Source organism: Lytechinus variegatus, chromosome 8 (genome assembly GCF_018143015.1).
Source record: "Lytechinus variegatus isolate NC3 chromosome 8, Lvar_3.0, whole genome shotgun sequence".
Classification (NCBI taxonomy): Eukaryota; Metazoa; Echinodermata; class Echinoidea; order Temnopleuroida; family Toxopneustidae; genus Lytechinus; species Lytechinus variegatus.
Genome location: NC_054747.1, coordinates 17,234,546 through 17,246,407, shown reverse-complemented (window position 1 = coordinate 17,246,407; position 11,862 = coordinate 17,234,546). Strand labels below are relative to the sequence as shown.

Genomic DNA, 11,862 nt, shown 5'->3' with positions numbered 1-11,862 from the left:
TTGTGATGTACAGCCTTCCATTTATCAATTAGTACAGACCAAGTAGGTCTTCATACGCTCATCCACTTCTGGCTACCTTGTTTCTAAAAAATACATGCCCCACTCTGCGGAAAAGCCTTCCTGAAGACATCAAAAATGTACCTCTGTCGAGACTTTTAAAAATCTTCTCAAAACTCTTTTATTTAATTAATAGCTCTTTGTTCACTTTGAACACTCTACAGAGTGGATTTGATGCTTTATAAATCATATTATTGTTATTATTATTATTTTATTATTAATATCATTATTATTAATAATCTAAAAAAAATTATTCTGGTTACTCAAGCGTTAACACGTACCACATAAATATGGCATCAAACTATTCGGGAGAAGATACTCTTTTAGGCTATATATAATAATTATGTGCTCATGACACATTTCTTTCTTCAAATAAGGGATTTGTGACGAGTCATTTTTTTCACACACACGGTATGCGATGTTTGGAAAGTTTCAAATAGCCAGATGAACACGGCAACATATAGTGTTCATGGTGTGTTCACAGTCTTTGCACATAGTAGAATATGTGAAGGTACACTGCAAAAACTCTCGTGTTGATTTAACACCAGCCCGGAGTCTATAATATGTCCACACCGGAGAAGTCTTAAACAACAACAGTTTCGTTTTGTCTTACACCAGAAAGGTGGTTATACATCACCAATTAGTATTAAAACAGCGTTGGTTTGATTCCAAACTGGTGTTGTTTCAATACTTATAAATACTTATAAAGATTCCGGGCTGGTGTTACATCAACACCGGAGATTTTGGAGTGTATAATTCACACCGTTATAATGTTAAAATCAGTCCGTGTAAAGATAATTTCACACTGTCTGTGGAAACCTCTACAGTGTAAAAGCTCACTGTGTGTTCATTTTATGGACTATATGAGGGCGTCGTGTTCTAGTGGTTTAATGAATCTCGTATTTCAATCTGAGGGACATAGGTTCGATTCCATACTATGCATAATAATAATAATTGTCATTTATATAGCGCTTTATCAATCTACGACTATTCAAAGCGCCTCACAATTATTATTACCCAGTCACTGGATTCATAGCATTCCAAGCAGCCTGCATGGTGTATTTTCCTTTAGCAAGACCTTTGTCCACATTGTGCTGCACTCAACACAAGCAGGCAATGTGAATTATGCGAACTTGTGATTCACACTTTTCATATATTCTTTAAAACCGTTGAACCGACACCAAATACTACAGTTACATCAGGGACTTGGAGTTAGACCCTGGTTACACCAACAAAACCATCTCTAACCCGCCCAGGCGGAATGTCATTGGTAATATATGGACCCCGACGAAAAACAGCATGTGCTGATAGGGTGTTCCATCCCACAAGTAGTAAATAAATAAATATATATATATATATATATATATATATATATATATATATATATATATATATATATATATATATAATTTATATTATGGTAAAGGCTTTAGTGGAACTGTGTCAGTTACAACACTGTGACTGTGTCATTGCTGATGATGACAATCCTTCTCCTGGAAGAAGAAGAAGTTGTGTTTGTTGTAATTTGGTAGTGCATCATATTTTTTAGAATTATATTCTGCTATCATTTTTTCTCTTTGATTCATGCCAAAAAAAGCTTTTGGTATGTTATGTTTGTTCTGATATGGAAAAATGTATTATACGAAATGATATGAAAGCAGAAGCCTTGGTATGTGGAGGAGCCGTGGTGTAGTGGTTCTGACTCTCGCCTTGTACACAGAGGGTCGTGTATTCGAATCCCACCATGGCCTGGTGTCCTTTGGCAAGGCGTTTATCCACACTTTGCCACTCTCGACCCAGGTGCTAAATGGGTACCCGGTAGGATGTGAAAATCAGTGTAGCTTGTCCAGTACTGTGTGCACCTCACCGGCGACTGGCTGGAATACTCCCCAGGGAGTGGAGGATGTGCATACATTGTGTGCAGGAATGACTGATTGAATCCGATGACCGGTGTAATAATGTATCTGTAAAGCGCTTAGACACGTCGTTCCAATGTATCAAGCGCTATATAAAAGCGGATTATTATTATTATTGTTAGAAGAAAACAATCAAATCAAATTCATATACCCTGTCCCTCTCATTAAAACTGTGTGCTACTGAGGACATCTGGGGCCCGAAACGTAAAGCTAATTAAGCAACCATCATAAAAAAAATTTCACGTTTGGTTGCATTGGCTACAATGCACAATTAAAGGGGAATCCAACTCAAATAAAAACTTGTTTTTATAAGGAAAAGAAAAATCAGACAAGTTGATAGGTGAAAGTTTGAACAATATTGGACAAACAAAAAGAAAGATATGATTTTTTAAAAGTTGTAAATATTGGTAATCACTATAACCATGGAGATTTCAAATTGGCCGCATATGGGATGTCATAGTGATGTAAGGCAAGGACTACTCTTCCATGTACTCCAATACATATTATGGCTAAAATGTCATTTTTCCCAAAAGTTTTATTTCAAATTATATTTTTCTTTCATGAGGACATAAAACAATATACTACATGGGTTATATTTAGATTACTGCCCCAGGGGAATGGGTACTTAGGAGAAAACCACATATCCCTGATAATAAAGTACATGGCCTATGGGAAAGTTGTCCTTGCCCCTTGTCATAATTTACTTACCCAGTTGCCAATTTGAAATCTACATAGTATTAGTGATCTCAATTTTAAAACAGCTATAACTTTCTTATTGCTTGTCCAATTTCTTTCAAACTTTCACCAATCGTGGAAATCAAGCGTACGATTAATCGCCAACCGTTTTATTACTGGACCCTGATGTTACAGTAAATCTCAATTGAAAAACGCCCTCTTATGCAGCCTTCTCCAACAATCTAAGATATAGCCGTTTTTTGCAAGCCACAGACGTATACAGGCGGAGGGGGGGGGGGCGCCTTGGAGACCATGAACATTGTTTTTACAATTAAGAAAAAAAGAGAAGGGAAAAAGGAAAATTGATGAAATGTGATACAGTACTATAGTTTCTGAATAAAATGTCAAAATCTAGGTCACAAAATAAGAACTTTTGCTAAAAAGGTCAAAATTGTTGTTCCCTCTTTTCGCTCTCTCGCAGCTTTAATGAATTTTGCCTCAACGTCGTGCCCGCCCCTTAACATTATTGGTTCATTACGCCAGCTCTAGCTAATCTTTAATACATTGCAACTGATCATGGTCAAATCCCGAAAAACGTCACCATCAGTACTCGATCCTCGAACCTCGATCTGCATTCATTTGTAACTTCCCCACATAGCCCCCCCCCCCACAATGTTGATATTGATCTGCTCGATTTGACAAAAAGATTTCACTTGCGGAACTTTAAATGAAGTTCTACGAGGTATCGGATGGAGCGCTCCCTGCTCACGTTTGGGAATACAATTTGTTTGTACTCCTGAGACGCCCTCAAATGCGCCTCGAGCGGGCTTGTCTGGTTAACGTACTAATTAATACATAGTCCGGCAGCCCAGGAGGTTTATTCAACCGAAAGCCGGACAAGCAAATGACCCCATAGCTGAATGGCATGGACCTTGAAGTTTACAAAAATGCATTGCTGCCGGGTTCTATGCGTGGTCTTCCCTCCGAAATGACGTAATATATGACGTCACTACAAAATGGCCCTATTTCACCATTTTTCAGACATTGTACACATAGCATGAAGTCAAGGGAGAATATCTCAGCCAAATCATGCTTGTTTTGTATGAAACTTTCACAATGTATTGTTCGAGTAGTGCACAAGAGATATACAAAATTTCACGAACAGAAATTATTGTTTACATATGCAAATTACGTAATGAAATTTGCATGTCATTAGTTTTGGAGATTTCTCGCATAAAAAATTGTCAAAAATCGATTTAGAAATTTATTTTCTTTTGTAGTGTACTTTATTTGATATTTTTTCTCTCAAGCATAATATCATTGTCTTTATCTATATCTCTACTTTAAGAAAATATATAACAGTAATTGAAAAAGACATTATAGACTGTGATTTCAGCCCCCTTTCCAATATGGTGCGCACGTAGAAATCGTGCGTTTTGGGCCTATTTTCACCATATGGCTGACGTGTGCGAACGATATGCCTACTTTATTGATGTTTCCTGCATTTTGCATGATATTAAATCTTCCAAACAACATATTTTCTTCTTCATTATGTCTCTGGTGATCAATCAATGATTTCAGCAAAAATTGATTGCCCACTGGGCAGTCTATAGGCTACGTTTTCAGCCTAGTTTTCAACAACGAACCTATACAATGTAAGACTGCATCGTTGTAGTCGAGTCGGATAAGAGGTTCCTGTGTACCATCAAAATACTTTTCACTCAATTTTTCAATCAACGTTTTGGTATTTGTCTAAACTGTCTCGTTAATGAATCTTGATGTTCCCTTCCCAAAATCGTGTCCAACGGGGTTCAAAATTGATATCTTTGGCGGCCCTCTTGGACTTTTTTAAAATGAAAATCAATTATTTTCATATTTTATTGCACAGAGTCTGACAATGGGACAATCTTTTAATCAACAACTATTTCAAAATATCAGCATTCGACACGAAAGAGGATATAATATACCGATAATACTGTAACGCTTCATGACAATATGTATGTCTTTATTTGCTTAGTTAAAGGGCAAATACCATTATTACCCATTTATTGGAAAATATGCCACTTTGGAGCCCATATTAAGGCAAAAAACGTTTCTGATATGGAATAAAGCCACTTTCATTCTTTTTAAACTACATGGAGATAAGAAGGGTAGAGTTTCCTCTATCTGCTACTAGCATACTGAAGCATACCCCTTCAGGAAGCGTCGAAATCACCCACCCTTTTTCATATTTTACCTATTTGTGGGAAAATATGCTTTTTCAAGCCCCATTGAGGCAAAAAGTGTTGCTGCTATGTAGTAAAACTACTTTTATTGCTTTTAAACTATATGGAGACGAAAGAGTAGAGTTTCCTCTATCTGCTGCATATAAAGAGGTGTTGGCATATTGGAACATACCCCCCTTATGGGGTCGCCGAAATCACCTACCCTTTTCCATATTTACCTATTTATGGGAAAATATGCTATTTTCGAGCCCCCATTGAGGCAAAAGGTGTTTCTGCTATGTAGTAAAACTACTCTTAGTGCTTTTAAACTATATGGAGACGAGAGAGTAGAGTTTCCTCTATCTGCTACATATAAAGAAGTGCTGGTACCATAAAGCCTACCCCCTTTAGGAACTGCCAAAGTTACCCGCCCCTTTTACATAATTTGCAAAATCATGGGAAAATATGCTATTTTCGAGCCCCCATTGAGGCAAAAAACGTTTCTGATATGGAATAAAGCCACTTTCTTTCTTTTTAAACTACATGGAGATAAGAAGGGTAGAGTTTCCTCTATCTGCTACTAGCATACTGAAGCATACCCCTTCAGGGAGCGTCGAAATCACCCACCCTTTTTCATATTTTACCTATTTGTGGGAAAATATGCTTTTTCAAGCCCCCATTGAGGCAAAAAGTGTTGCTGCTAAGTAATACGGCCACTTTCATTGTTTTTAAACTATGTGAAAACAAGAGTAGAGTTTTCTCTATCTGCTACAAAAAAGGTGTGCTGTTACAGCAAAGCCTACCCCCTCTGAGGACTGCTAAAGTTACCCGATAATTATACGTATTTTGCCCATTAATGGGAAAATATGCTATTTTCGAGCCCCCATTTGGGCAAAACGTGCTTCTGCTATTTAGTAAAACCACGTTTATTATTTTCAAACTATATGGAGACGAAAGAGTAGAGTTTCCTCTATCTGCTACATATAAAGAGGTGTTGGCATATTGGAACATACCCCCTTAGGGGGTCTCCGAAATCACCTACCCTTTTTCCATATTTTACCTATTTATGGGAAAATATGCTATTTTCGAGCCCCCATTGAGGCAAATGTGTTTCTGCTATGTAGTAAAACTACTTTTATTGCTTTTAAACTATATGGAGACAAAAGAATAGAGTTTCCTCTATCTGCTACATATAAAGAAGTGCTGGTACCATAAAGCCTACCCCCTTTGGGAACTGCCAAAGTTACCCGCCCCTTTTACGTAATTTGCAAAATCATGGGAAAATGTGCTATTTTCGAGCCCCCATTGAGGCAAAATGTGTTCCTGCTATGTAGTAAAACTACTCTTATTGCTTTTAAACTACATGGAGGCGAAACAGTAGAGTTTCCTCTATCTGCTACATATAAGAGGTGTTGGCATATTGGAACATACCCCCTTAGTGGGTCACCAAAATCACCTACCCTATTTCATAATTTGACTATTTTGGGGAGAATATGCTATTTTCGAGCCCCCATTGAGGCAAAAGGTGTTTCTGCTATATAGTAAAACTACTCTTATTGCTTTTAAACTATATGGAGACGAAAGAGTAGAGTTTCCTCTATCTGCTGCATATAAAGAGGTGTTGGCATATTGGAACATACCCCCCTTATGGGGTCGCCGAAATCACCTACCCTTTTTCCATACTTTACCTGTTTATGGGAAAATGTGCTATTTTCGAGCCCCCATTCAGGCAAAAAGCGTTTCTGCTATATGGTGAAGCCAGTTTCATTCTTTTGAAACTACATGGAATTAAAGGAGTAGACTTTCTTCAATCTGCTGCTAATAAATGGTTGCACAGCAAAGTCTATCCCCTCCGGGGGTTCCGAAAGTCACCCACCCCTTTTCCATATTTTTTCCAATATGGGGAAAATCTGCCAATCTTGGAGCCTCTGAAGAAGGTAGCAGTCGATGTACCGCACTTTTTTTTACATGTAGCTGATAGAAAAAATGCCTCTTCTTTTATTTCAAAGTGGTTTCCAAAATCAAAGCTAGCTTTACTATATAGCAGAAATGCCCTTTTGTCTGATTGGGGGCTCAAACATTGCATTTTTTACAATAAAGAATGAAAATAGACATATGTAACTGATAAAGAAGATCCTACTTTGTCATCTTTATGTGGTTACAAAACAAAAACAAGGGCTTTACCGCAAGGCAGAAACACTGTTTGCCTCAAAATGACTAATTTTCCGAGAAACTGGCAAGATACGAAAAAAAGATTGGGTGACTTTGGCAGCCCCTGAGGGTTAGGCTTTGCTATGCCCCAATTTCTTTATATGTAGCTGATAGAGAAAAGTGATTTAAAGGAAAAAATTACATACTCAAAACAAAATGTTACCACATTGGGGGCTCCGAAAAGCACGATATCATAATAGTCAAGCTATGGATAATGGTATGGTACTGTATGTAACATTTTACTGGTTCTTGTGGGACTATGCTTTAAGGTGCCCGAGAGTAATTGCATGCAAAATGAAAATGCAGAGCAATGCCTCGAACTTCTATCTTTTTCAAGAGATTTAATCATCATAAAAATTGCTTTGTGTAGAAAATGCCTTTTACCCTCATACACATGATACAAGTAATACATACCTTTCTATCGATCGCTAAGTACGTTATTTTCTGCATGTTAGGCACATCAACAAAGGCGATCGGATGCAAGATGAAACAGATAGATGTCAATGCACTTGAACATTTTGGTTCAAAATTTTTGATGAATTCTTTTTTTTTAATATATTAACCGGACTATTCAGAAAACAATTTCAACCGATTTCTACTATCCAAATCCTAGTGAAATGCGTATTGATTTAAAATTTCCCATTGTCAGACTTTGTGCAATAAAATATGAAAATAATTGATTTTCATTAAAAATGTCCAAGAGGGCCGCCAAAGATATCAATTTTGAACTCCGTTGGACACGATTTTAGGAAGGGAACATCAAGTTTTATTAACTAGACACTTTAGGCAAATACCAAAACATTGAGTGAAAAATGTTTTGATGGTACATAGAAACCCCCTTATCCGACTCGACTACAACGATGCAGTCATACATGGTATAGGTTCATTGTTGAAAACTAGGCTGAAAACGTAGCCTATAGACTGCCCAGTGGGCAATCAAATTTTGCTGAAATCATTGATTGATCACCAGAGACATAATGAAGAAGAAAATATGTTGTTTGGAAGATTTAATATCATGCAAAATGCAGGAAACATCAATAAAGTAGGCATATCGTTCGCACACGTCAGCCATATGGTGAAAATAGGCCAAAAACGCACGATTTCTACGTGCGCACCATATTGGAAAGGGGGCTGAAATCACAGTCTATAATGTCTTTTTCAATTACTGTTATATATTTTCTTAAAGTAGAGATATAGATGAAGACAATGATATTATGCTTGAGAGAAAAAATATCAAATAAAGTACACTACAAAAGAAAATAAATTTCTAAATCGATTTTTGACAATTTTTTATGCGAGAAATCTCCAAAACTAATGATATGCAAATTTCATTACGTAATTTGCATATGTAAACAATAATTTCTGTTCGTGAAATTTTGCATATCTCTTGTGCACTACTCGAACAATACATTGTGAAAGTTTCATGCAAAACAAGCATGATTTGGCTGAGATATTCTCCCTTGACTTCATACTATGTGTACAATGTCTGAAAAATGGTGAAATAGGGCCATTTTGTAGTGACGTCATATATTACGTCATTTCGGAGGGAAGACCACGCATAGAACCCGGCAGCAATGCATTTTTGTAAACTTCAAGGTCCCTGCCATCCAGCTATGGGGTCATTTGCTTGTCCGGCTTTCGGTTGAATAAACCTCCTGGGCTGCATGCCGGACTAATTAATACAGGACAGGAGAGGTGGTCTTGCACGATTTACTAAGAACTTTTCTTTCCTAACTTTCCTTTACTTTTGTAACTGATATAGATTGAACAGAGAAATTATTCTGTTTTGAAAAAAAAGGAAAGCAAATTTACAAGACAACTATAGTCAAAACTGACTAGTTTGCCTATTTAAAATAACAACAACAACATCACTCCACAACGTCCATGGATGCGTCGTGGCTGAGTGGTACTTCTGTTTCTTCTGTCTTTCAAACAGAAGATCATGGGTTGGACTCTTTCCTTCAGCAAGAAACCCATCCACATTGTGCTACACCTCACCCACGTTAGGTGTTCGAATGGGTACCTGACATGGTTAATTCCTCATTGATTGAGCGCTGCTGAAGAAAGTTAGCTCGGTTGACAAAAGTATATGTTCATCCTCTATAGAAAGATCACTAAGCATTGGCGGAGGAGCAGAGGATTATCTTTTGTGTTTGGGGGGACGCAACAATAGATATCGATTGTTGCGTCCTTCCCCCCACAAAATGTAATCCTCCGCCGCCAATGCTAAATGTAGCTATAATCAATATTACAACATTGAAATCATAGATTAAGTAAGAGAACGGTAATACACGATCATGGTGAAAAATAGAGATCTAAATAAAAAAAGCTTCACTTGTAAAAGAAAATTAGTCCTTGACGGCACACTCATTTGAATGAAGATCAAATATTTCGAGGTTATACATACATGTATATAGGTAATAGTTCATGAAACCATGGAACTAGGTTCATGATGAAACCAAGTCGTCAAAACGCTGAGGCATTTTGGCTTGCAACAAATAAATATAAGTACAAATATGATTATGAAACCTAAAGAATAAACAAATGTTGGGAGAAAAGTCTATGCACAAAAGGTGGCAAAATGGTTACAGATATATGGAAAAAAGTAGAATGAATAACCTTATGATCATGATCAAATAATGATCAATGAGAGATGAAAGGAAAGTCCTTTATTGTTTTCGTATACATGGTATATGAACGTGGGTTTTTGTTGTCTGCCCCTTTCTAAAATCAACATATAACACTCGCTCTTCGGTATGCAAATCAATCTTCATATTCGATACATAATAGACAGTCTTCTACCTCCATGCTCAGTCAGACTATTGGGTCAAAAGACTTCAAGGAGTCTTATGAAATGATATTTGTCATCCCATTGTTCCCATTCTCTCATTGTTGCGAACGTTTATTCAAAAAACCGGGAACAAATATTATTTCTGCGCCGTACGTTCTCTCTGTTTTTGCGGCTCCTTCTTCTGTTTCGTACGAAGGCCATATTGGACAAACGGACCGACTGTACTTGGTGCCCTCTTTGTACGGGCCCAGTGAAGCAGTGAATACGCCCATCGTGACCCAATTGTCCTCTGCAATCACGTAATTGTTGAATGGTGATGGGCACAACACTTACCTCAGGCCTATACTCAGCAGGCCAGGGTATCCGAGAATAACCAAAGGCTTCGGATTGCATGCAGTGAGGGATATATTCAGGTCTTCCTTTATGTAACTGCATATGTCATTACTGTGAATATACACACCAACAGTTAAGTGGGATCAGGATTGTCATGGTAATTTTGATGTCGGATGGGCATCTAAAACTGGATATCTATTAAGAAAGTCATCTGAAATCTGGGAGTCTGAACATGGCGGATGCGGTGAGTCTGAATGTTTATCGATTTATTTTCGCTATAAGCTAAGTTGGTATTCACTTCATGCATTATTTTCGTCTACAGTTCCCCCTGCAGTCCCCCTCCGGCCCTCCGTCCCGCCCCCTCTCTTTCTTGGTCAGTATACGTCCATCTAATTTTTTTCCAAGTGCCCGGTACCCGTCTCAAAACTTACGGGGGTAGAACTTTTTCGCCAGTTCTCCGTATTTAAAATTCTCTACCAATTCCCCATGCAACTTTGTGATTGCAACAATATTGATCGATGGAGACCTCCGAATCGGAACTATAAGGCCCTATCTTTTCCAGCGACTTTCTGGATAATGTGTGACATATTGGGGGCCGGCTCCTTTGCTTTTTTTATATGTTTTTTTTACTGATGAATGGCGCTATACAAATGCTGTTTATCATCGTCATCGTCATCGTCGTCATCGTCATCATCATCATCATCATCCTCAACGTCCCCATCATCGTCCATATATCATCATCATCATCATGCATGTATCTGTCCCTCTTTTTCTCTCCTCTCCTCTCTCTCTCTCTCCCTCCCCCACCCCACAAACTCTCTCTTTTCTCGGGTCGTACCCTTTACGCTTGTTCAATGCTTGTTCTTTTAAATTTTAGGCGAGAATCTTTCTTTGACGTAAAACAATATTATTCAATTCAATTCAATTTTTTATTTCATTTCCATTCAAAACATAATACAAAGTAATATAAAGCAATACAAATCAAGTACAATTTTATAGGACATTCTTACTTCGTAAAACAGAAAAAAAACAGTATAATATAGAGCATAAATGGAAATTATTACGATGATTATTAAGAAAGTAATCGGGAGAAGTAGAGCTAACCGAAGGATAAATAGTCTGATACATTGCATTTCTTATTCAAATTCCAGGGCACGAGTTTCTGCATTTTTAAAATATAAATAGTTTTAAACGGTTTTTCAATATGAATAGATATATAACATAATTTTTCACATTGTAAATATGACAAAAACAACATAACATATAGACATTATCAAAGTATCAACAATTAGCACAAATAATCAAAATGCAGGGGTAACAATCAATTAAATGCGAGACATTTCGCAGCATATTGCATTTCTGCCACTGAATAAGAGATCTATAGTCATTGGATATGCATAGTCATTATCAAGAACCAAAGTGGGCGTATGATTCACTTGAAAAGAGGAATCGTTATATTGACCTGAACACTATGAATATTTTGCAGCTGATTACTTTTAACGCTATTCATTGGTCATTGTGTAAGTGACTTTGAGGTTATTTTCATAAAGACCTCAAGTTACCAAAATATGTGAGTAAACAAAAGCCGCCCTTTATATCCGCCTATCCATTTTTGAGCCTCTAATGCTCCCCCTCTCCCTCTCTCTCACACACACACACACACATCCACACAAAT

General features: G+C 37.3%; 1 protein-coding gene across 1 annotated transcript in view; it reads left to right on the top strand.

Moving 5' to 3' along the window:
- Positions 1-10,142: 10,142 nt before the first annotated feature.
- The window catches only part of LOC121420066, a 178,447-nt gene continuing 176,727 nt past the window's right edge, over positions 10,143-11,862 (top strand). The window contains exon 1 of the mRNA XM_041614594.1: positions 10,143-10,431. Within this exon, the coding sequence (XP_041470528.1) occupies positions 10,420-10,431 (12 nt within the window). The 5' untranslated portion in view covers positions 10,143-10,419. The remainder of the gene's footprint in view (positions 10,432-11,862) is intronic.